Source organism: Neovison vison, chromosome 5 (genome assembly GCF_020171115.1).
Source record: "Neovison vison isolate M4711 chromosome 5, ASM_NN_V1, whole genome shotgun sequence".
Taxonomy (NCBI): domain Eukaryota; kingdom Metazoa; phylum Chordata; class Mammalia; order Carnivora; family Mustelidae; genus Neogale; species Neogale vison.
In genome coordinates, this window is record NC_058095.1 from 30,495,130 (window position 1) to 30,521,463 (window position 26,334).

General features: G+C 39.3%; 2 protein-coding genes across 3 annotated transcripts in view; one reads left to right on the forward strand and one right to left on the reverse strand.

Moving 5' to 3' along the window:
* Window positions 1-8,790, forward strand: part of SUZ12 (SUZ12 polycomb repressive complex 2 subunit) — a 43,170-nt gene extending 34,380 nt beyond the window's left edge. For both annotated transcript variants that reach the window (XM_044248362.1, XM_044248363.1), the window contains 6 exons: window positions 1,110-1,201; window positions 1,395-1,538; window positions 2,175-2,332; window positions 2,722-2,920; window positions 3,387-3,466; window positions 6,412-8,790. In XM_044248362.1, coding sequence (XP_044104297.1) covers window positions 1,110-1,201; window positions 1,395-1,538; window positions 2,175-2,332; window positions 2,722-2,920; window positions 3,387-3,466; window positions 6,412-6,757 — 1,019 coding nt within the window. In that variant the 3' untranslated portion in view covers window positions 6,758-8,790. The remainder of the gene's footprint in view (window positions 1-1,109; window positions 1,202-1,394; window positions 1,539-2,174; window positions 2,333-2,721; window positions 2,921-3,386; window positions 3,467-6,411) is intronic.
* Window positions 8,791-20,581: 11,791 nt separating this feature from the next.
* Window positions 20,582-26,334, reverse strand: part of CRLF3 (cytokine receptor like factor 3) — a 37,982-nt gene continuing 32,229 nt past the window's right edge. The window contains exons 7-8 of the mRNA XM_044248364.1: window positions 23,360-23,472; window positions 20,582-22,051 (exon numbers count right to left, since the gene is read on the reverse strand). Of these exons, the coding sequence (XP_044104299.1) occupies window positions 21,795-22,051; window positions 23,360-23,472 (370 nt within the window). The 3' untranslated portion in view covers window positions 20,582-21,794. The remainder of the gene's footprint in view (window positions 22,052-23,359; window positions 23,473-26,334) is intronic.

Below are 26,334 nucleotides of genomic sequence, written 5' to 3' on the forward strand. Positions count from 1 at the left end.
TTTCAAAGAAACTGAGAAAAAGTTTTATACAGAATTGTACATATGAAATGGTTAGTTGTGTCAGAGAAAATAAAAACATTTTATTTTTAAGTCTGTAAAGAAATACACCAAAATTATTAATGGCCATTGTCTTTTGGATTTGGGGTGATACTAATACAATAATTTTTAATTTAGTTTTTGTTAAACCAGCACTAAATGGATATCTGCTCACTGTTGTGCACTGAGAATACAAAGACCAATCAAAACCACCTCTGAAAAAAAAAATTAAAAATAAAAAAAATTAAAAAAAAAACAAAACACCTCTGACCTCAGAGTGCTTAAACTATAGTGACTACATATAATTATTTGGAGTTTCTTTCTTTCTTTTTTATTTTTTTAAAGATTTTATTAATTTATTTGACAGAGAGAGATCACAAGTAGGCAGAGAGGCAGGCAGAGAGAGAGGAGGAAGCAGGGTCCCTGCTGAGCAGAGAACCTGATGTGGGACTCGATCCCAGGACCTTGATTGAGATCATGACCTGAGCCGAAGGCAGAGGCTTAACTCACGGAGCCACCCAGGTGCCCCTGGAGTTATTTTCATAATGGTTTAGAATATAAGAGGGTGTTTTGGTTTTGTTATTTCTTTCTTTCTTTCTTTCTTTCTTTCTTTCTTTCTTTTTTTTTTAAGAGGCCGGTGGGAGGTGGTGCTTCTAAGAGAGAGAGATGGAGTTCTAAGGGGGAAAGGTGGCTCCTGCCAGTAACTTAAGGATGAGAACAAAAACTGTGTTTAAGTGGGGCACCTGGGTGGCTCAGTTGGTTAAGTGCCCGACTCTTGGTTTTGGCTCCAGTCATGATCTCAGGGTTGCGAGATCAAGCTCCACATAGGGCTCTGCACTCACTGTGGAGTCTGCTTCAGATTCTTTCTCCCTCTCCCTCTGCCCCTCCTGCGTGTGTGTGTGTGTGTGTGCGCGCGCGCGCGCGCGCACACTCTCTCTTTCAGATAAATATTTAAAAAAAAATAGTGTTAAGTACCATAGGTAGAATTCTGTGAAAACTATAGTTTTATAAGATACATCATTTCACTTTTTATAGCATGTATTTGCATTAAATATAAAAGTGTATATTTTCAGCTGTTAAAGAATCATTGAATACAGACCTACAAACAAGAAAAGAAAAAGATACTTCAAGTGAAAACCGACAAAAATTAAGAATATTTTATCAGGTAAACATAGCTGGCCCTTTTTTAAGTAATCATGAGATGGCTTTGTTTTGCATGTTACATCTTTTGGCATATTTAAAAGAATGTCTCTAATTTGGTTTTCTTTTTAAATTGTTTTAACTATTTTTAAGGGTGATGTTGAAACAATATCTTGAGATGTTTAAGTTGGAGATTTGTTGTTTTTTGTTATTTAAAGTTCCTTTATAACAACAATACAAGACAACAGACGGAAGCAAGAGATGATCTACATTGCCCGTGGTGTACTCTGAACTGCCGCAAACTTTATAGTTTACTCAAGCATCTGAAACTCTGCCACAGCAGATTTATCTTCAATTATGTTGTAAGTAACTTTTTTTGTTCTTTTTACCAATAATATATAAGACAGTCTGACTTTCAAAGACTGCGCTTCTTGGGGTGGCTCAGGTGGTTAAGCATCTGCCTTTGGCTTAGGTTGTGATCCCAGGGTTTTCTCCCTGGGATCAAGCCATGTCAGGCTTCCTGCTTCTCCTTCAGGCTCCCCATCCCCCACGTTCTTTCTCTAAAATCCTTTTAAAAATAAAAATAGTAAGTTGTGGTTCTACACAAAATGCCAAATCTTTGCATTTGGTAGATTGCTATATGCATGAATTACAGTGATCAGCTTACGTATATTTGCATAGTGCACCTATATTGATTTATATAATCCTCACATTGGCTCTTTGAATTAAGTGGTGGTTTCTTTATTCTTACTCAAACAAGAAATAATTTGTACAAAGTTACCAAGCCAGTAATTATCACAACCAGGATTTTAACACAAATCTTCTTGGCTCCAGGTCTTCTGACTTCCCTTTCACCATTCTCATATGTGGCTCATTTTAGTTTTCAAAAGATTAAGAGCTACAGGTACTTTTTAATTAACGAAATTAGAGTGATAGATACTTGGGGTAGGGATAATTAATATTTCCTTATTCTCAGCATCTTGGCATTCTTGTTACAGTATCATCCGAAAGGTGCTAGGATAGATGTTTCTATCAACGAGTGTTATGATGGCTCCTATGCCGGAAATCCTCAGGATATTCATCGCCAACCTGGATTTGCTTTTAGTCGCAATGGACCAGTAAAGAGAACACCTATCACACATATTCTTGTGTGTAGGTAGGTAAAAACATCATACAACAAAACTTACTCTCTGACTTCTACTGGTGATGGAGACAAAGAAGAGCCAGACAGGGCTACTGTTGAGGGTGGGAATCATTATTTCAGATTATTAGCTAAGTGTCTGGGTGGTATACTGTTTTATAACTCTCTCCAGCCCCTATAGCGATTTTCTCACTTCCTCCTTAGAACTTTTTCCTGTGTCTTAAATGTTAATGTCACTACTGCTACAGTGCTTAGAGGGATTAAAGAATTCTCCCAGTGGAAGTTCCTATGTGCATGCCTAGGAAGGAACCTGTACCAGAGGAATGTACTCTATTTGAGAGGTGTGAAATAGAAAGAATCCTATCCCTGTCACTTAGTGTTACATCAACATTTCTTTTCATCAGACCAAAACGAACAAAAGCAAGCATGTCTGAATTTCTTGAATCTGAAGACGGAGAAGTAGAACAGCAGCGAACGTATAGTAGTGGACACAATCGTCTCTATTTCCATAGCGATACTTGTTTACCACTCCGTCCACAAGAAATGGAAGTAGATAGTGAAGATGAAAAAGATCCTGAATGGCTAAGAGAAAAAACCATTACAGTGAGTATTACTATTATCACCACTGACCGTGATTTTAGAATCTTATGATGAAGTAATTCATGTTTAAAAACTATTAGTTGTTTAATATGAATTAAACTCTTACCTTAGTGTGAAGGACTCCTTTCTCAATGAAGGAATTTAGGAATCCACAATTTTTGTAGTTGTGTCATTTGGATAGTTAGCAACTGAAGGACATACAGCTTTTCTTCTTGTGATTTTATATCGTGTTTTGGTTTTTTTGACTTAGGTAACTTATTTATAACTTAGGGTTTCCCTTTTAAAATTACTACTTGAATAAAAGTTTTATTTAACAAATGTTGCCACTTTGCTGTATAAATAAGATGATATTATTAGTTACAAAAATTGTTTTTGATTGTCTCATAATTTTTTTTTAGAAATACCAATTTTGTTTTTTCTGTATTTAATAGGTATTTTTTCCTTCTTTTTCTTTTTTTCTTCTTTTTAGCAAATTGAGGAATTTTCTGATGTTAATGAAGGAGAGAAAGAAGTGATGAAACTGTGGAATCTCCATGTCATGAAACATGGGTAGGGTATTTCTAAATTTAAATATTCCATTTCCTTTATGTTCCTCTTGCTGCTTCCATTCTGTAAATCTATGTTTGAGACTTATTTAAAATTCCACTGGCTTGGGGACGCCAGGGTGGCTCAGTTGGTTATGTATCTACCTCTTGATTTCTGCTAAGGTCATCATCTCAGGGTCGGGCAGTCGGTCCTGTATTGGACTTTGCCCTCAGTTTGAAGCCTGCTTTAGAGTCTCCGTTTCCCCTCTCCTCACACAAAAAAAAGTAAGAAAATTCCATTAGCTTACATACAGTGTGCCCTAAATCTTATCCTAATTCAAAGTATTATAACTGCAGAAAGAAAAATAGTTTTATGTTTAAGAAAGGCGTTAGCTCTAATAGCAGTTCTCATTTTTAATATGTCACCCCCCCTCTTTTTTATAAGAATGTCCAATAGACTTTTTTTTTTTTTTTTTAAGATTTTATTTATTCACTTGACAGAGAGATCACAAGTAGGCAGAGAGGCAGGCAGAGAGTGGGAAGCAGGCTCATCGCTGAGCAGAGAGCCTGATGCGGGGCTCAATCCCAGGACCCTGAGATCATGACCTGAACCGCAGGCAGAGGCTTAACCTACTGAGCCACCCAAGTGCCCCAATATGTCCCCTTTTTTTAATGACCGAATTTTCATTTATTTTATTGCCAAGGATTAAAAAAAACATTAGGTCCCTTGGTACATACCTGGAAATGCTGAAGATTGGTTATCACACTATTAGTACAGTTTTTTAAAATTGCTTAATTCTGGAGAATAAAATATAAATAGCTTTTCTGATTTCTTACTACCATTGCATAGAGGTCAGGGTAGAACAATACTTATTTCTTGTGCCATTGTGGCTAAAAGTATCTTCCAAAGTGTTATTTTTCCTGCAGATTTGCCTCCTTCCCAGTGTGTGAACTATTTGCCTTTCATTACATTTATGTTTCTTCTGTACCTTCATTATTATTATTAGATCCTCATTTAAGGTTTTCTTCTATAGCATGAACAGCCAAAATGTTTTTATTTATGATGAAGTAAATGGTAAGGAGCACTTCTGTTTCTTTACTCTTAAGGAATAAAGAGGAACTGGTGCATAAATTCCAGCCTAGATGTCTGGGGTGCTTGGGCCATAGCCTTTTTTTGTACACTGCCTTAAGCTAAGAATAGTCTTCGCATCTTTAGTGGGTTGGAGAAAAAAAAGAGGAAGACAACAGATCGCATATAGCTTGCAAAACCTAAAATGTTTTCTTATCTAGCCTTTTGGAGAAAATGTTTGTTTGGTCCGTGGTATAGTCATTAAAACTCAGTCATGAGTAATTTCTGTATTTTGAAACTTAGGTTAAGTCTGTTTTTTTCTTTTGTCCTGATAGGTCAGTTTCAAAATGGAATTTTAGTCCTACTATTACTTTATTGGGTTCCATTTTCATTCCTTGATCTAACTCTGGTAGCATAACAACTGTTGGGGTTCATGCTATACTAGCATTGTAAAGTAGCTAGTATAATTGGGTATTTTTACCTGTTGGGTAAACTTTGGATTTTAAAATATCTGCAGGCAGGCCTTACAGACTTTGTTAGACACTGAGTTTCAGTGGATAACTGAGCAGCCTTTATCCTATTTGGTTTGATTTTATTATTTTCAAATTTTATTCATTGTGGGTGCCCCTTCCTTGCTTTCTATCAACACAGCCACACTGTTAACTACATTCAATGTGGCTGTTTTTCTCTTGTTTTATTGAAAAATAATTGGCATACATCACTGTAAGTTTAAGACATACTGTGTGATGGTTTGATTTATATTTATTGTGAAGTGATTACAATAGATTGAGCTAACATCCCTCTTATATAGATACAATAAAAAGAAAAAAAGAAGGAAAAAATCATTTTCTCCTTTTGTTGAGAATTCATAGTATTTACTCTTTTAACAACTTTCCTGTGTATATTATACAACAGTGTTGTCATCATGTTGTACATTATATGCCTAGTACTTGAGCCTTTGCGTATTTGAACACCTCCCTTAATCTCTCCTCCTCCCACTTCCTGCCTTTGGTACCCACAAGTTTGATCTCTTTTTCTATGAGTTTTGTTACTATTTTCAGATTTAATTTGTTTTTTTTTTTTAGTAATCTCTATACCCATCATGGGGCTCAAACTCGTGACCCAGAGATCAAGAGTTACATACTCTACCAACCAAACCAGCCAGGCACCTCTATTTTTTTAGATTCCACATATAAGTGAGATCATACGGTGTTTGTCCTTCTGTCTGGCTTAGCGTAATGCTTTCACAGTCCATCCATGTTGTTACAAATGTGGCATCTTCATTTCTTTAAAGGTTTTCCATGAAGTGAAAAATGTAGAGAAACACGGCTTCTGAACTAGGAAAGTATGTCAAGGTCAAGAGAGAAACTAAAGGGGATAGTTGGTGTGTATGTAGAGAGTTAAGGAAAGTGGTGGCAAGAGAAAAATCCTCTGTACTTTTATTTATTTATTTATTTTTTTAGGATTTTATTTTATCTGTCAGGGAGAGAGAGCGAGCACAGGCAGACAGAATGGCAGGCAGAGGCAGAGGGAGAAGCAGGCTCCCATGCTGAGCAAGGAGCCCGATGTGGGACTCGATCCCAGGACGCTGGGATCATGACCTGAGCCAAAGGCAGCTGCCTAACCAACTGAGCCACCCAGGCGTCCCATCCTCTGTACTTTTAATACTGTCGTATATGCTGTTTCATTAGGACAAACAAATGACATCTTTTGAATTTCTGGTTAAATTAAATCGTTTTAAATTTTTTAAAATGGTAAGTCCATTCAGGTCATTGAGTCTCAGATTCACTGTAGTTTTACTAATTGTTAAATCATCACTTACTGGTCTATCAGTTACCATGTTGCATTTGACAAAAATGCTTTATATCACTGTTGATGTTTGTGTTATTTTTATTGAATAGGTTTATTGCTGACAATCAAATGAATCATGCCTGTATGCTGTTTGTAGAAAACTATGGACAGAAAATAATTAAGAAGAATTTATGTCGAAACTTCATGCTTCATCTAGTCAGCATGCATGACTTTAATCTTATTAGCATAATGTCAATAGATAAAGCTGTTACCAAGCTTCGTGAAATGCAGCAAAAATTAGAAAAAGGAGAATCTGCTCCCCCTGCAAATGAAGAAATCACTGAAGAACAAAATGGGACAGCAAATGGATTTAGTGAAATTAACTCAAAAGAGAAAGCTTTGGAAGCAGATGGTGTCTCAGGGGTTTCAAAACAGAGCAAAAAACAAAAACTCTGAAAAGAAAAAACCTAACCCCGTGTTATGGACAAACACTGAAATTGCATTCTAGGGAATTCAGCCTCTAGGAAGAGTTTTGTTTTCGTTTGTAATCATAGGTTTCAAACAGGCACTGTTAGATGAAGTAAATGATTTCAACAAGGGTATTTGTGTCAGGGCTCGACTTCACTTTGTCATGCAGCATTACATGGATGTCCATTTCATTGATGTCATTACAACACTCTGGTTGGAGCATGAAAAGCAATAGTTGAAAGAAAGTATTTTTAACTTCAGCAATTGTCTTATGAAATACATTGAATTGATAATCTAGAAATTACTTCATATATTTAAATTATAATGGTTTTAGCATTTGGGACTGGCCATTTTTCTACTTCGTAATTGTGAAGCCTTTTTTGGGGAGGGAAAATTAGAGTGTGATTCCTTTTTAGAAATTGAAGATTTTTGGAAATTATGTTGCATTATTATTGCAATCAAACCTTGATCCTTGATTTTGAAATCATTTATCAATTTGGAATGAGAAATTACAACATAAGATCCTTCTTTATAGAAGTTTTACAATTTTAAAATAGCACTTCTTCATCTTATGCCTGTTTGAGAAAATGTCAATTTTTCACATTGTTGACCGTGAAATGTCATGTTGGCTTAAAAGGTTACCATTTTGTTTTTATGTGGATACTTTTACTGCATTGCTCACCCAGTATGTTTTTTTAAACTTGAAAAAATATTGCTGTTTTGGGTTTGTTTTTTGTTTTTGTTTTTTTTTTTTTAACTTTTCGATATGGTAATCACATTGAAAAATTCAGCTGTCCACATCTTTTCATTATAAACCAAGGGAAGAATGAGTTTGGGATTTTTAAGATGCCACTTTCGAGGAAGGAAATGTTCTGTAAAAATGAATCAGAAAATCTATAACTTGTTTTTTTCTTTGCAAGGGATGTCTTTGTAATGTATTTCATGATTAGAATATCCAATACAGATAAGCTGACTTGAATTGTTGTGAGCAGTTTTGCCCTGTGATATATGTGTTTTTATGCACATATTTGCAGTTGGATTTTCTCCAACAGAAAGTGGTTTCACTACTGGCACATTAACAAGCACCAATAGATTTTTATTCCAACTCCAAGCACTGTGGTTGAGTAACATCACCTCAATTTTTTATTATCCTTAAAGATAATTGCATTTTCATATTCTTTATTTATAAAGGATCAATGCTGCTGTAAATACAGGTATTTTTAATTTTTTAATTTCATTCCACCACCATCAGATGCAGTTCCCTATTTTGTTTAATGAAGGGATATATAAGCTTTCTAATGGTGTCTTCAGAAATTTATAAAATGTAAATACTGATTTGATTGGTCTTTTAAGATGTGTTTAACTGTGAGGCTATTTAACTAATAGTGTGGGTGTGATTTGTCATCCAGTATTAAGTTCTTAGTCATTGATTTTTGTGTTAAGAAAAATAGGAAAGAGGGAAACTGCAGCTTTCATTACAGACTCCTTGATTGGTAAGCTCTCTCAATGATGAGTTACAGTAAACTCTGATCATGCCTCTGGATAGTGAATCTCGAGCATTTCTCTCGGGCTTTAATTTGCTAAAGCTGTGCACATATGTAAAAAAAAAAATAGATTATTTTAGGGGAGATGTAGGTGTAGAATTATTGCTTATGTCATTTCTTAAGCAGTTATGCTCTTAATGCTTAAAAGAAGGCTAGCATTGTTTGCACAAAAAGTTGGTGAGTCCCTCCCCCAAATAGTAATGAAATTACTTCTGTTGAGTAAACTTTTTATGTCATCTTATAATAAAAGCTGAAAAAATCCCTTTGTTTCTATTTATAAAAAAAAAATGCTTTTCTATATGTACCCTTGGTAAGAGATTTTGAAGAAATCATGTAAGATGATAAAGCATTTGAATGGTACAGTAGATGTAAAAAAAAAATTCAGTTTAAAAGAACGTTTGTTTTTACATTAAATGTTTATTTGAAATCAAATGATTTTGTACATAAAGTTCAATAATATAAAAGCTGTATTCTGTTTTGGTTTTGGTTTTGATTATTATGCATTGTTAATATGTGTACTAAAATTTTCATTTGGCTAGGATAGTAAGGATCCAGAAAAAGTACACCCAACAGTCAGAGTTAATAAATTAAGGGGGAAAAAATGAACCCAGTGCAAAAATCCCACTTTTAGTTCTAGTAACATCCGTTGCAAATGGCATGTTATTTATCAAAAAACATTTTTATAAGTTCAGAGAAATGTCAGTGTTAGTTAACCTGATAGTTAACAGCTATCCATCTTTGGTTGTGAATTTTTTCTTTTTAATGAAAAATAATTTATCTTGGCCTTTCAGAAAGCTCATAGACTGGGATACAAATGAGAATTATAAAGTAAACTGATATAAAGTTATCTACAACATTCTGTGAGGTTAGTAGTCATTGAAGTTAACTCTGGAAGAGTTAGGGGGAAGCTTTACAGAGGAACTGACAGGTGAGTTCTTCTTGCTTTATTTACCAGTCACCTGTACACATGCTACTCTGTGTTCTTTGCCTCTCTGTGCTTCCAGTGCTTGTTCTAGAGGTTTCTTCTGAGCAGTTGCTTTCTCATTACATTGCAAGGTCCATCTCACTGACGTTTGTACTGCTGAATGGTTTTAGGTGCTCAGATACTTGGTGACCTGAACGGAGGGTTTAACAAGCTTTGCTGAGTTTGGATTCCAGGCAATAGGAGGTATTTGGAGATTTACAGCACAGATAGGACACAAACCAACCTGTGTTTTTTGTGGGCCATGGCTCTAAGAACTGGGGAGAGGAGAGGCTCTACAGATGAAGAAGCCACCATTCAGAGGCTATTGTAGTAGTAGGCCAGGTGAACCCTCCAACTACTAGAACACTACTTGTCCTGAAGTAAATGCCTGAAGTCCTCGGTCAGTGCAATTGCAGGACAGAGGAGTGACGAAGCCAGGAAGGTTTCAGAAAGGAAGCAGCAGTCTTCCTGCTGCACAGAAAACGAGTTACGATGACAATTTCAGGGTAGTGATGGGATAAGGACACCGGTTTAAAGTATCTAGTACATGGGAAATGAGGTGGAGAGGCTTCACACAGGAAGAGTGTATGAAAATGGGGTCATACCAAGACAGGCCAAGTTAAGAATTTGGGGGAGAGTAGATGGAAGGGTTCCATGTTTGCAGAATACAGAAACCAAAAAGTTATCAGAAAAAGGAAGGAATGAGCAAGAACACAGATGGATTTGGCTTGCTGTCAATAGGAAGTGGTTTCACTACTGGCCTATTAACAAGCACTCAAGACCCTTCTGGTGGCAAAATGGTACACTGTTGAGAGAGCAATCTGGTAGTTTCTATTAAAATCACAATATAGGATGCCTGGGTGACTCAGTTAAGTGTCTGCCTTTGGCTCAGGTCTTGGGTCCCGGGACCGAGCCCCACATCAGGCTCCCTGCTCAGCAAGGAGACTGCTCCTCTCTCTCCCTCTGTGATCTCTCTTGCTTTCACTCTCAAAGAAAAATCTTTAAAAAAAAAAAAAAGGGACGCCTGGGTGGCTCAGTTGGTTGGACGACTGCCTTCGGCTCAGGGCGTGATCCTGGAGTCCCGGGATCGAGTCCCGCATCAGGCTCCCAGCTCCATGGGGAGTCTGCTTCGCTCTCTGACCTTCTCCTCGCTCATGCTCTCTCTCACTGTCTCTCTCTCTCAAATAAATAAATAAAATCTTTAAAAAAAAAAAAAAAAACACCAAAAACCAGTGCCTTCTGCCTTTGCTCTAACAATTCCATCTTTAGGTAGTTCTACAAGTAAACTAGTACACATGTAAAATGATAAATTGTCACCACTGTTGAAAACAGACGACACAAGTTATCAGTAGGGAACTGGGTACATCATATGATCCATGTAAATGGGATGTATGCAGCAATAAAAAAGGATAAAGTGTTTTGTTTTTGTGTGTGTGAACCAATGTGGAACAAATGCCAAGATAAAAGGTACAGAACAGTTCCTAGTGTGCTTCAAATTTTTAACTGAACAATTAGTATGTGCCCATATTTGCTTTGGTTATAGCATGTGTCTAAAGGACAGAAACACTGCTTTTAGGGAAGATAATCTGGAGAAAAGAACAGATGAGAGGCAGGCTTTTCATTGCGATTTTTGAGACATTGCAATTTACTACCTTTTTTTTTTAATTTTATAGTTCTTAAATTTAAAAATTAAAACCAGAAAATTTTAGAAAAGGGAGTTCAAGAAAGATGATGTTCGTACTGGGAAAAAGGCAGAAGGGCTAAGTGTCTAGCACAGAACTTGGAACATGGTAAATTTCTAGTAAGTAAAACAGGAAGTTCATTGTGAATGTTTCTAAAAATTCAATTTGTATTTTGTTAAAGTAACATAAATAGTAGGTCACTCCTAGAAAAGTGGAAATATTTAATTATGCCAAGTACCATATTAAAGCAGAGATCTTAGCATTAACGGTTCTTGGGTTGTTGTAAGAATTTAAGTACATGCATGCGCTCTGGTGTTCTCAGTGTGTACTCTATGCATTGAGTCTCTGCCTTCAGCTCGGGTCATGATCCTTCAGGGTCCTGGGATCGAGTCCTGCATCGGGCTCTCTGCTCCACAGGGAGTCTGCTTCCCCATCCGATGCCTGCCTCTCTGCCTACTTGTGATCTCTGTCAAATAAATAAAATCTTAAAAAAAAATGTCACATGGGATCACTCTATAAAGCTGGTTCTAGGGAGCAGGGTTGATACCTCCTGGACTAGGGTATTTTATCTATTTTCCCATTTTGATTACCATCCTATCCACATGGCAAAGCTTCGTTCAACCAAAGGCCACACACAGGTGCACCGTCACATTTGTGTCTAAGCTACTCTATCCTTTTTCATCACCCAAAGAGCTTCTATCTGCCCTTCTAGCATGTGACCACAAGCAGCCATTCTTTCACTCATCTATTAAATGTACGCCAACACTTGTCACCAGCACTGGAAACGACAGATTGAAGAAGATTCAGAACCTGTTCTAAGAATTCTCCCAGGGTCTCATGGGTCAAAACCAGTCATTTACTTCTTCCTTCTGTCCCTGAATAAACATCTATTTCTTTAGTAGATTCATTGCTTATAAATGCAAAGAAAGGGTGAAGTTACAAAGGCATCAGAAGAAAAGCTCTATCTTCTGACTTAAACTGTGAGTCACCGAGTAAACTACCCAACTATAGCAGGGCTCCAATAAAACTTAGCTCCTTTCTTCACAATCCAACTAAGATTTTCTTTTGAGTGGACTCTGTCTGTAGTATCCCTATTTCTCTTATCTGGGGGGTTGGTTCTTCTGTGAGGCTTCGTAGTAGGACCAGGGTTACCAAGTACTTAGGCTTATGGAGACTTACTCATTATTACTTACTGAGCACTTACTATGGCCTTTGCCTCCGCTAGGCATGATTATACAAAGATGAATAAGACATACGCTGTTCCTGTCCTCGTGAATCTTAAGTTCCAGAGAGGGGCGCATTCAACTATCTTTTGATAAACCACTTTCCAAAGTATCTAATATCAAAGCAGCGTCCTGGGGGATAAAGGCTAGTGTGGACACTACCCTCGGTGCGGGAGAGCTGAGTGGATAGGCTTGGATTTGAACGCCAACTGTGCAGCTTTTGCAGCTTCAAAATGCAGAAAGTTGGGCGCCTGGGTGGCTCAGTGGGTTAAGCCGCTGCCTTCGGCTCAGGTCATGATCTCAGGGTACTGGGATCGAGTCCCGCATCGGGCTCTCTGCTCAGCAGGGAGCCTGCTTCCTCCTCTCTCTCTCTGCCTGCCTCTCTGCCTACTTGTGATCTCTCTCTGTCAAATGAATAAATAAAAATCTTTTAAAAAAAATGCAGAAAGTTACTTAAATGCGTGGAGTTGGTTTCCTCAACCGTAAAATGAGATAAAAATGCCTCCTTCCAAAAGATACCTGGCACAGTAACCTGCTCGTGGTTAACACCACCATGCCCTCTCCTACAACCATATGGTTTTGCCAACTTGAATCCTCCGCTCTCACCTCCAAAGACAATCACACACTCCAGTAAGTTTCTTCTTCCACAGCTATTTTCAGAAGATGCGAACGTCTGCCGAGATTGTATGGACTAGTCTAATTCTGTGTAACGTAATTAATGTAAGATTAATAAGTAGAAGCTGCCTAGAAATGTCAATTTTGCTTTAATCAATATTAAATTTCATGGGATTAAAACCGTTTATGAGAGATTAGTCTTATTTTACTCAATAGAGTTGTTGTCTTTTAAACAGAAAATGACTCGCCTTCGTTTGAAAGTATTTACTGGGTGGCTCTGTCACTGGAGTGTCTGACTTGATTTTGGCTCAGGTTATGATCATTGGAGACCGAGCCCCATGTTGAGCTCCGTGCTAAGCATGGAGTCTGCTTGTCCCTGTCCTTCTGCTACCCCCACGCCACCAATCGCACACACCCGCTCTCTCTCAAAGATCTAAAAAAAATTTTAACTTTTTTAAAAATTTTTTTAAAATTTGTCAGAGAGAGACAGAGAGAGGGGGGGGAACACAAGCAGGGGGAGTAGGAGAGGGAGAAGCAGGCTTCCCACCAAGCAGAACCCGATGTGGGTCTCGATCCGAGGATCCTGGGATCATGACCTGAGCCAAAGACACACTTAACACCTGAGCCACCCTGGTGCCCCCCAAACTTTTTTTTTTAACTTTTTTTAAAAAAAAGATTTTATTTATTTATTTGACAGAGATCACAAGTAGGCAGAGAAGCAGGCAGAGAGAGGAGCAAGCATACTTCCTGCTGAGCAGAGAGCCTGGTGTAGGGCTCCATCCTAGGACCCTGGGATCATGACCTGAGCGAAAGGCAGAAGCTTTCACCCACTGAGCCACCTGGCGCCCCAACTTTTTTTAACTTTTAAAAAAGTATTTTTCAGATGGCCATGTATCAGGCAATGTGGGCTGTTGACTAGACCTTGGAGTTGTGCTCTTCATGGACCCGTAATACATCTTTTTCACATTTCTTTTTGTTTTGTCTGGTGAGATTTGCAAACAAAACAAACCTGTCTGACATCTACTGGCACTTTCATTTTATAAAGTACAAAAAGAGCAGGAAAGATTAATTCAGAATAAAGGATAGTCTCCAGCAGAACATATTTAGATTTGCAAAACAATCATGGTGGGGACTTTTAGTTACTTTGGAGCAGTGACTCCCAAATCTGCCTTCATAATAATACCATTTTTTTTTAATAATATCATTTTTTAAAAAAGATTTTATTTATTTATTTGACAGGCAGAGAGTAGACAAGTAGGCAGAGAGGCAGGCAGAGAAAGAGGAGGATGCTGAGCAGAGCGCCTGATGTGGGGCTGGATCCCAGGACCCTGGGATCATGACCTGAGCCGAAGGCAGAGGCTTTATTTTATTTTTTTTTAAAGATTTTATTTATTTATTTGACAGAGAGATTACAAGTAGGCAGAGAGGCAGGCAGAGAGAGAGAGCAGGAAGCAGGCTCCCTGCTGAGCAGAGAGCCCGATGCAGGACTCGATCCCAGGACCCTGAGATCATGACCTGAGCCAAAGGCAGCGGCTTAACCCACTGAGCCACCCAGGCATCCCGAAGGCAGAGGCTTTAACCCACTGAGCCACGCAGGTGCCCCCATTTATTTTTCATTTTGTTTTTTAAAACACCCATCCCCCCCACACACACCCAAAAAAAAGCAGCCTCTGGAACTGTGAGAATCAATTTGTCCATTTAAGCCACCCAAACTTTGGAAATTTGTGATGGAAGCCCTAGAAAACTACAGAGACTGTCCTTACCCTGCCCCATCCTGGCATAGGCCAAATGGGGAACCCAGACTTCCACACTCATGAAGCTATACCGAGACATCCCAACACCTCTGCCGAACGGCATCAGAGAAGACCCAGCAGGCAATGCCGTCACCCACCAGGCAGCGATGAGGCCACCCATTTTCCAGGGTGAGGGAGGAGCTGTCCTGGACCTCTGCCCCCAGCACCAGTAACAGGACTCTCCCTCGCTCTGATATGAAGGCTCAGAAGAAACCAGTGGAGACTCCGGACTTTTACCACTACCTAGAGGAACAAGGCCACCCCCACTGCAGCATCTGTGGAGACCACACAAGGAACCGGAATGCCCACGCCACCAGTAACAAGGGCTCTCCTCTTGCTGTCCACAGAGGCCAAGGCGAAGCTACCCTTCCATCTCCTATGTGGCAGTAATGAGAAAGTGCCCGCCCCCCTCAATCTTTTCCCGTTGGACTGGTGTCAGAAAGCTAGCTGAAAGGCAAGGTTTAATTAAGATCCCATGTCTCATTACATAACACAAAATGCCCACGTTTCAAAAGAAAATCACTTGTCATCCGAAGAATCAGAAAGACCTCAAACTGAATAAAGACAGACAACAGATGCCAACACCAGGCTGACAATTTAAAAGCACCGTATTTGAGCTCTCCAGAAAAACAGAACCAATCAACGATTATAGAAGCTGAGAAGTGCCAAGATCTACTGTCTGCACGCTAGGGTCCAGGAGAGCAGGTGATGGAGTTCAAAGGCCCAAGAGCCAGAGGTGTAGATTCCAGTCCAGATATGAAGGCCCCAGAACCAGGAGTCCTGAGGATGTCCTAGCTCAATGGGCAAAGAGCAAATTCAACCTTCCTCCGCCTTTTTGTTCTATTTAAGCCATCAACAGATTGGATGAGGCCCAAAACACTGGGGAGAGCCACCTGCTCTCCTCAGTCTATCAATTCAGATGCTAATCTTTTCCAGAAACACCCTCACAGAACCACCAGGATGTTTTAATTAGCTATCTGAACATCCCTTAGCCCAGTGGAACAGACACGTAAGACTCCCCATTGCCAAAGCCAGGATTAAAATGTTTCAACGAGCACTTACGAACACACTTGAAACAGATGAAAAATGAACAGGCTCAGCAAAGAGTATAAAGAGTCTGGCACAGAAAGAGAGGGTACGGAGACGATCCAAATGGACGTTTTTGAACTGAAGAATACAATAACCAAAACAAATAATGAAAAGCTCAGTGGACGGGCCCAACAGTAGAAGGGACGTGACAGAGACCGGACTCGGGGGACTGGAAGTAGAACAACAGGAATTACCTAATTTGAACGACAGAGAAAAAAACCAACTTCAAACCAACAAAACCTCAGGAATCAGTGGAAATACACAAAAGATGTAAAATTTGTGTCACTGGAGTCCTAGAGGGAAAAAGAGGACAGGGTTGAAAAAAGTACTTGAAATAATGGCTAAAAACTTTCCAAATGTGGCACATTACATAAACCTAACATTCCAAGAAGCTGAAGAACCCATACAGGATAACCCTAAAGAAACCCATACAAGGACACGTCATAGTTAAACTTCCTATAACTAAGGACAAAAAAATAGATATATATTGAAAGCAACTACAGAAAAATGACAATTTATCTACAAGAAAAAACAACGAAAATGACAGCAGATTTTTCATCAGAGGCCATGGGAGGTTACCTAATACTTTCCAAGTAGTGAAAGGAAAGAATTGTTGGGGGTACCTGGGGGGTTCTGTTAGTCAAGTGTCTGACTTTTTTTTTTTTTAAGATTTTATTTATTTGATAGAGAAGAGATCACAAATAGGCAGAGAGGCAGGCAGAGAAAGAGGGAACCAGGCTCCCCACTGAGCAGAGAGCCCAATGTGGGGCTTAATCCCAGGACCCTGAGACCATGACCTGAGCCAAAGGCAGAGGCTTAACCCACTGAGCCACCCAGGCACGCAAGTGTCTGACTCTTCATATCAGCTCAGGTCTGGATCTCAGGGTCATGAGTTTAAGACCCCCCAACCAGCACACACACAAACACACAAAAGAATTTTCAACCTTGAATCCTATGTTCAGTGAAACAACCTCCAGGAATAAAGGGAAAATCAAAACATTCTCATACAGAAGAGATCAAAGAGAATTTTTCACCAGCAGGCTTATCATAAAAGAACGGCTAAAGGAAGTTCTTGAAACAGAAAGGAAATAGTAACAGAAGGAAACTTGGAAGAGCATGAAGGAAAAAATACAGTGAGCAGAAATATAGATAAATACAATAGGCATTGCTTCTCTTGAGTTTTCTGAAAGTTTTTTTTTAATGGTCAGGGAAACATTGTCTAGTAAGGTTCTAAATGTATATAGAGAAAATATTTAAGAAAGAAAATTTTGCTGTAAATGGAGAAAGATAAAGAGATGTAAGGATTATTTCACTTGAACTGATGAAATGATAACACCAATTAACTGGTAATTTTATATCCCCTGCTCTCTGAAAGTGGAGTGTTCCTACAACACTTTTCATAAGCTCAAACGGGGTAAAGTGAACAATATCCTCTCCTTTCCGAAAGTTCACATTACTCCACTTCACTTTACCAAAGACCTACATTAGTACTGTTTTTGCTAATGCAAAGAAATCCAAACAGGACTCTCCTGATTATTAAAAAAGCCATTACCATACTAATGTAGATGTAGATATAGCTCCACATAGATCTGTATAAACACACATACACAATACATATATGTAATATATATAATACACATATATTAATGTATATATATGTGTTTATTATGTATATATGTATGTTATATATACATATTTTTAATACCTAGAACAACTACTGAAGAAGCTACACAAAGAGACACTCAAAAACACTACAGAGAAATCAAAATGGAATTCCAAAATATGTTGAAGCAACCCATGAGAAGGCAGAAAAAAGAAAGCCATGGGTGCCTGGGTGACTCAGAGGTTAAGCCTCTGCCTTCAGCTCAGGTCATGATCTCAGGGTCCCAGGATAGAGCCCCGCATCTGCATTGGGCTTCCTGCTCAGCAGGGAGCCTGCTTTTCCCTCCCCCACCTTGTGTTCCCTCTCTCTCTGTGTCTCTCTCTCTCTCAAATAAATAAATAAAATCTAAAAAAAAGAAAAAAGAAAAAACAACCCAGAGAGGGCAGAAAACAAAAAAGAAAAATGGCCAACTTAAGCCCTAACATATCAATGATAAAATTAAAAGTAAATGGTCTAAATAGACCAAACAAAACTTGGAGATTGACAGAATAAATTAAAAACGAAACAAACAACAAAAAAAATCCCATGACTCAGCTATATGCTATCTATAAGAAACTAACTCCAAATATATTAACATAGAAAAGTTGAAAGCACAGGATGGAAAATACATATCATGCAGACATTAATTACAGGAAAGGAGAGGTTAGATTATTAATCAGATAAAATGGACCTTGGAGGAAAGAAAAATACCAGAGACAGAGAAGGACATTATGATAAAACAGTCAATCCTCCAAAAAGATACAGCAATCTTAAGTGTGTATTCATAAGACAAAGGCGCTACAAAAGATAGAAGTCAAAAACTGGAAGAACTAAAAGGAGAAACAGATGAATGAATGCAGTTACAACTGGTGACTTCCACACTCCCCTCTCGAGAACTGATAGAGCAACTAGACAGAAGGCCAGCAAAGATAGAGAACTCCACAAGGTCAAAACATTCTACCCATTAATAGTAGAATAAGCAAGTCTTTTTTTTTTCTTTAAAAGATTTATTTATTAGGGGTTAGGAGAAGAATGGAACAAGATGGGATCGGGAGGGAGACAAATCTTAAGTGACTCAATCTCACAAAACAAACTGAGGGTTGCTGGGGGAGGAGGGTGGGTAGAAGGGGGGGGTTATGGACATTGGGGAGGGTTATGTGCTATGGTGAGTGCTGTCAAGTGTGCAAACCTGGCGATGCACAGTCCTGTACCCCTGGGGATAAAAAATATATGCTTTTTTTTTTTTTTAAAGATTTTATTTATTTGACAGACAGAGATCACAAGTAGGCAGAGAGAGAGGAGGAAGCAGGCTTCCCGCCGAAGAGAGAGCCCGATGTGGGGCTCAATCCCAGACCCTGAGATCATGACCTGAGCCGAAGGCAGAAGCTTTAACCCACTGAGACACCCAGGTGCCCCAGTTGGTCAGTTTCAAAACAAACATGCCATGTTACTTCTCGGCACCCCTCAGCCCCTCACTGAGACCTCACATACCACGCCGCTCGCCACGACATACGCAGTTCTCACCTCCCCCAGAACTGTTATGTTCCTCCCTTCTGCTTCAGATGCCAGCGCTGGGCTTCACAAATTTCCACTCACCTTTTGAGATTGACTTTGCTCCTTGAGATCTTCATGCAGAGACAGTCAGCCTTTCCCTTCTTAGTGCCATTCCATCACCTGCTACCTTGGATCCCGTTGGTGGTTCTTATCTACCCCTGAGCCTTTCCCCTTAGTGTCCACTCTTCCTGGGAGCACAACAGTTATGAGCGGGGGCCGCAGAGTGCATCAGGTCTGGGCTAGGATCCCGACTAGACTAGTTACTGGCCCTGACCTTAGATAAATTAGTTCACATCTCTTGAACCTAAGTTTTATTGTCTGTAGGGTGAAACAACAGTAATAACAAGATAGTAAGGAGCCCATGTGGATTAAATGATATAATAAATGTATTTTGAAAATTTAGCATTTGTGCCTGGTACAGAGTAGAAGCTCAATAAATGTCAATTCTTATAGTTGTTATAATTATCATCACCTAAACTGTCTCGCCCCTCCAAGCACACAACGGATTTGCAATACAGGGTTCCTTTATCTGTTTAAAGAAAATGAGTTGGCTTTGAACAAAATTGTAAGTTCACAGTTCAAGGGCAGGGGCACCTGGCTGCCTCAGTCAGTGGAGCATGAGACTCTTGATCTTGGGGGTTGTGGGTTCAAGCCCCATGTTGTGTGCAGAGATCGCTTAAAAATAAAAATCTTCAAAAAAAGAAAGCAATATTTAAATTATTTTCAGAGGTCAAAATACTACAATCCACGTTCATCTAGAATTAAGTTAGCTTTTAGTTATTTCTATGAAAAGGCAGATCCTATTCGTATAAACTTAAGACATGACTCTCCTGTGGAGGATATGAAAAAAATGACATTCAGTAAATATTTGACAAATGAAGGGAACGAGATAAAGATGTTCTGGAGAAAATAATCCATCCGCATTCATTCAACCCAACATTTACTGTACATATGTTATGTGTCGGGCACTGTGTTCGGTATCAGATACACAGAATATAAGAAAGTATAAGTAACTTGTCACAAGTTACAATGATACCCGTATTAAAATGACCGGAGAAAGGAGCACCTGGGTGGCTCAGTTGGTTAGGCATCTGACTTAAGGACATGATCTCAGGGTTCTGGGATCAAGGCCCCCGTCAGGTTCTGCATTCAGTGGGAAGTGTTCTTCTCCCTCTGCCCCTCCCCCAGTTTGTGTTTTCTCGCTGTCTCTCTCTAAGTCTTTACTGGACAGAGAGAAACCACATGAGCGAGCACAAAGAGGGGGAGGAGAGGCAGAGGGAGAGGGAGAAGCATCCTGCCAATCAGGGAGCCCTGAGATCATGACCTGAGCCAAAGGCAGATGCTTAACTGACTGAGCCACCCAGGCACCCTAATGAAAAAAAATCTTTAAAAAATAAACAAACAAACAAAAAACAGGGGCACCTGGATAGCTCAGTGGGTTAACCATCTGCCTTCTGCTCAGGTCATGATCCCAGGGACCCGGGACTGAGCCCCATATCAGGCTCTCTGCTCAGCAGGGAGCCTGCTTCTCCCTCTCCTTCTGCCTGCCTCTCTGCCTAGTTGTGATCTCTCTCTCAAATAAATAAATAAAATCTTAAAAAAAAAACCCAACAACAAACAAAGAGACACTAGAAATCCTTTTCTCCCTTTACCTAAAAAATTAAAACTGAATTCATCAAATCTCACAGAAGAAAAAAACACACACATTTAACTTTTAGTTTTTTATTTTGTTTCAGACAGCTGGACGAGGCATCTACATTCTAGCACATCTTAACAATCACTAGACAAATGAAAGACGGCTGACTTATATATAAAAAGGCAAGGGGAAAAGGTCATGATTGTCTTAACAGGGAATCTGAATCCCCAAATAAATTATCTTACAAAAATATCAAACTTGCTTTTCCACATTTGTACTGTTAAAAATGAAGGAAAAAAAATTCACATTAAAAAAAATCTGTAGTCTGGTATAGCGAGTTAAGATAATCATTTTTACATACTAAGTAGGTCCTTCAAATAAATATCTTAAACAAATTTTAAATCTTTCAAAAAAATAGGTCAAGTATTTATCTTATATCTGTTTGGTCCACTAAAAGACCGTTTATAAAACTGACATTAAACTGGACTGTAGCTCATACCCTATGGGCAGGAACATACACATCGCTGAGGCTGGCTATGCACATGTGCGCGTTACATACATGTGAATGGCTACTGCTGTAATTACATACCACTTTCATGAGTAGTTTTACCCTGTAAAAATCCTCTAGTCTAGCATGAATCGAACTGCACTGAGAGAAAAATAAAATACTCTGCCTATTGTAGACATTTGCTCCGTAATTTTTAACGCAAGAATTATCACACTTTTGGGACTTTAAAGATTACTGAACGTGAGATAAAATTCAATACTGCTTACAAATACCCGAATATGGAGAACATATTCACCACTCATGCGGAGAGCACACAAGTGATTTTAAGTTACAGAACTCCAGCTTCTGGCTGCTCTAGTCCTGCTGTTTGATCCTAAAGTGTTACATGGTCTGGGGTCCTTAAAAAAGATAGAAATTTAATAAGATAATGTTACATTAAGTTTTTCTGTTCTAATAATCAACTTTTTAAGAAGTACACAGTGGAAGGGTGTCGGGCTTCCTGTATCTCCTCATACTTTAAAAGCCAATTTCAATTTATCATGGTGCTGATATTTCAATTAACACTACGCTACAAGACTGCACTACAATTTTGTCCACAATACTCAAATCTCTTACCACTAAAATACTCCAAAATAAATCCAGTCAACAATTTCCATTTCCAATGGCTTCAATGAGAGATGAATCTAACAATTTTTTTGGAACCAATTACAATTAAACTCAGCTGATGACAGCTACATTTAAAACCCTGCAAAACCAAAACCAATCACTCAAAAATCTAGAATACCAACACTTTCCATCCAGGATAGAAAAACGAGCAACCAAAATAAAGAGAACCACAAGATTGCTCAAGTAACCAATCAAAAACCACCTCTCTGTTATTTGAGCTAATAGTTACTCGAAGCTTGAAGTTTCCTCCTTCGTTATTATTGGTGGATCCTAGAGTCACAGCTTCAATGTCAAATGTGACAGTGGACCCAGAAGTAACTGCTGGCAACTGATTAGTCATTTCTTTTCCATTTACAAAAACTGCACCTAAAATGTTAAAGTAAAGAGTCATTTACATTCGAGCGATAATGAAGAATGGAAATGGATTCTAGATTACCCATAACACAGGTAATTTCCCAACTCAGATCAAGAAAACATTTTCGAATGCCAACTGGACAAAGAGAATGCATTTCAACATGTTAATTAACCCCCATCCCCAGGGCAGGAGAGAAAGTTAAAGTTTTAATCATATTTTAGAATTCTGATCCCGGGTTCTACTTTTCCAGAACAGAGACCGAGTTTCCCACATGGATGGCATCAAAAGAAACTTGACTCCATTACAAAATTATATCCTGTGGAATAGCAACATTGTTGCACATGAAATAAACAAGAATCTTGTTCTACCTACTGCTTGACCCACACCACAACAAATTAACACATCTGGAGAGGGGATTTCAAAAGTGCGATTACTGTAGGGGCGCCCAGGGGGCTTCATTGGTTAAGTCTCTGCTTTTAGCTCAGGTCATATCAAGTTCTGGGATCGAGCCCCAAGCTGGGCTCCTGCTCAGCGGGGAGTCTGCCTTTCTCTGTCTCCCTCTTCCCTTTTCCTTCTCCTTCTTTCTTTCGCAAATGAATAAATAAAATCTTTTTAAAAATAAAATAAAAATAGGGGCATCTGGGTGACTCAGTGGGTCAAAGCCTCTGCCTTCGGCTCGGGTCATGATCTTAGAGTCCTGAGATCGAGTCCCTCATCAGGCTCTCTGCTCAGCAGGGAACCTGCTTCCTCCTCTCTCTCTGCCTGCCTCTCTGCCTACTTGTGATTTCCCTCTCTGTCAAATAAATAAGTAAATCTTTAAAAAAAAAAATAAGATAAAAAATAAAAATAAAAAAATAAAAATAAAAATGTGTGATGACTTTAGAGTAAGGGGCCAAAGAACCCTAGGGAGATATAACAAATTAAGTAAACTCTCTCTTCAGTTCACCAATTGTTGTTGAATTCAGATGACCTATGCACACGGAATCCAGACATAGATTGCCTAGTGCAAATCCCAACTCAGTCACCTCTGAGCTATGGGAGTTTAAGTGAGTCACTCAACCTCTCTGTGGCTTGGTTTTCATCACCTATAAAATGGATAGAATACTACTTCCCACCTCGACAAATTGTTAAAAGGAGTAAATGATTTATTCTTTGTAAAGGGAAGAGAGTAATGCCTAGCACACAGTAGCCATACAGGTATGTCATAAAGACTTAAACTTTCTCATCTCCTGCTACTGACGTGTGGTGGCTGGGACAGACTCACATCTTACTCTAGCAAGTACACACTTTGAAGAGAACAGCAGTCGTGCGTCTCTTACCATTTGTACTGATGCACACGGCTTGGTCCCGCTGCAGAGAGTCGTATCCATTCTGTTTTTCTGCACACACTCCTATACTGTCTCTTCTGTCTGGCTGCCCCACGGTTTCAACTCTGGAAATGAGGTAGAGACAGACCATTAATCGTCGTCGTCTTCTCCTTTTTTTTTTTTTTTTTAAATATATCTAACAGTCACTAAGGTTAAAAAGAGCAATCTCGTCAAACTTGCTCTTAATAATACCCAACGATAATTCAGCAGTTCCTAAATTCCAGGCACTGATCTAAAAATTTTTTATCTCTATCAAACATCTCATTGAATTCCCCTAATAACCCATGCTCTTATGACCATACCCATTTTATCCATGAGAAAAAACAAGATTAAAAAGAGGCTAAGTAACCGGACCATGTTCACCTGGCTGAGTGCTGGACCCAAGACAGGAATTCAGGCATTCTGACTGTAGACGCTATGGTAGCTATTCACAGCTACGACAGCGCATTCCCATTTTTATGTTCTGGCTCTAGACACACAGAAAACTTGTCATAATTGCCATGATAAGACACGTGACTGTTACTGTCTGCCATCACACCTAAACCTTCAAAGTAAGAGTCTATGCAGTGGTTTGATTACTGTTTATCGACTATTAAAAGCCTCTAAAAATAGATATAACTTTTAAAAAGTAGATAAAATAGTTACTAACACATTTTGCTTGCCGAACTTCATATGTGGAAGGTTCAAGCATTTCTTTTTGTGTTTTAGTCTCAAAATACATCCTTATGCACTCCAGAAATAGGAAACTTACATATAAAGTCAACCTGTATCTCTACTACCAGATGCATCTTTCCCTCTGTTCCAGAAAGCCAGATTTTGCAAGTATAGAAAAAGAAAAATTAGCAAGGAACAGAATGTAGCCTGTACCAAGGGAAGATGTGATTATTTATACTTGTTATGTCCTGAAAATGTCTTTTGTTACAAAGTGGCAAACATGTAGGATCAAAATAAATATGTGGGCAGGTTTCTGAAGTCATTTCACTCAAAGTGTTCTAAACCAGCAGTCTTAAGAAGTACGGAGAAGAGGAGACTGAGGTCAGCAAGATGGCAGACTCCTAAGTCCCAGTCCTCCTTCCACCACAGAAACACTGCTTGAACAATGACACACAGACCAGAAAACCTTTATGAGATTTCCAGAGTCTAGTTAAAAGGCTGCAGTCCCTCAAGGGACCACAAGCTGAAAACAGCTGCAGCGAAATGGGTAAGAAGAAAAATTTCACTTTCCCAAGTCAGCCCCTCTCCGAAGCTACACAGCTCAGTGCCTGGCAAGAACACCCGGGCTTCTGACTTTTCCTTTGGGACAGAGAGAGAGAGGAGTGGAGCGTGCATCCAACATTCCAGCTCTTTGGAAAGCTGCCTGAAGCACTGATTTCTGTTGCACCTCATTTAGAGCACGGACAGAACAAGCACAGTACAGTGCCTGCATGCTGCTAAGACCAAAGAAATGAGAGGAGTGGCAGCTAATAGCCAGTACATTTTGGGTGTGACTCAGAGCAGGTGCATAACTTGAGGCTTCTCTCCCTGGGAGGAAGAGAGAACTAAATGTGCTTCTGCGCTAGCTTTTCACAGGGATGCTCAAAGGGATGCTATCTGTCTCATTGGATGTGGGCACTGATGGGGAGCTGGCAAACTCTGGATCCCTGGTGGCCACTGAGTACAAGAGAGAACAGGGCTGCTTACTGCTGTACATCAGAGAACAGGCAGTGCCACAAACAGGCACCAGAGGGAGCAAGAGATACGAGCTCCTGAAAGATCCAGGAAGCTCTCTGGTTGAGAAACTAGCACAGGGAAGTCACATCCTCCCAAAAGAGGTGTCAGAGGCTCCCAGCATCTCTAGCTGAATTCATCTGCGAGGGTCTTTTCCAGCATAAAGTCAGGTCAAAAACGGGGAGAGGTGCATGTTTTCTCCTATGTATAGGTCCCAACACAAAACTGTAAGACATCTGGAGAAACAGGAACACATGGGACAAACAAATAAAAAACTAAAGTAGATCTCAAAAAAATTATCCTTAATGAGGGCACCTGGGTGGCTCAGTTGGTTGAGTATCCAACTCTTGATTTCAGTTTAGGTCGTGCTCTCAGGGTTGGGAGCTCAAGCCCCATGTTGGGCGCTGCACTCACCCCTGGCAATTCTTCCCCCTCCCTCTCCCAACTTGAGCTCATACGCGTGCTCTCTCTCTCAAATAAATAAAGTCTTCTAAAAAATTATCCTAATAAAATGGAGATATGTATTATCTGACAATTCAAAACAACCATCATAAAGATGCTCTACACGGTCAAGAAAATAAGACATGAGTAAAAATAGAATACCAACAAAGAGATGAAAAATATATATCTAAAAAAACTAGACAGGTATTCTGGAACTGAAGAGTATAATAATAACTGAAAAATTCATAAGAGAAGTGTAACATTACACAACCAAGCAGAAGAAAGAAACATTAAATTCGAACACAGGTCATTTGAAATTATCCAAAAACAGGGACAAAAGAAAAAAGAATGAAAGTCTAAGCGACTTATGGAGGGGAGAGAATGTTCATTTAAAGAAAGAACAGTTGAGGGGCACCTGGGTGGTTCAGTGGGTTAAGCCTCTGCCTTTGGCTCAGGTCACGATCCCAGGGTCCTGGGATCAAGCCCGGCATTGGGCTCTCTGCTCAGCAGGGAGCCTGCTTCCCCCCATCTCTCTGCCTGCCTCTCTGCCTACTTGTGATCTCTCTCTCTGTTGGATAACAAATAAAATCTTTTATTTATTTATTTATTTATTTTTAAAGATTTTATTTATTTGACAGACAGAGATCGCAAGAAGGCAGACAGGCAGGCATAGAAAAAGAGGGGGAAGCTCTCTCTGAGCAGAGAGCCCGATGTGGGGCTCGATCCCAGGACCTTGGGATTATGATCTGAGCCGAAGGCAGAGGCTTTAACTACTCAGC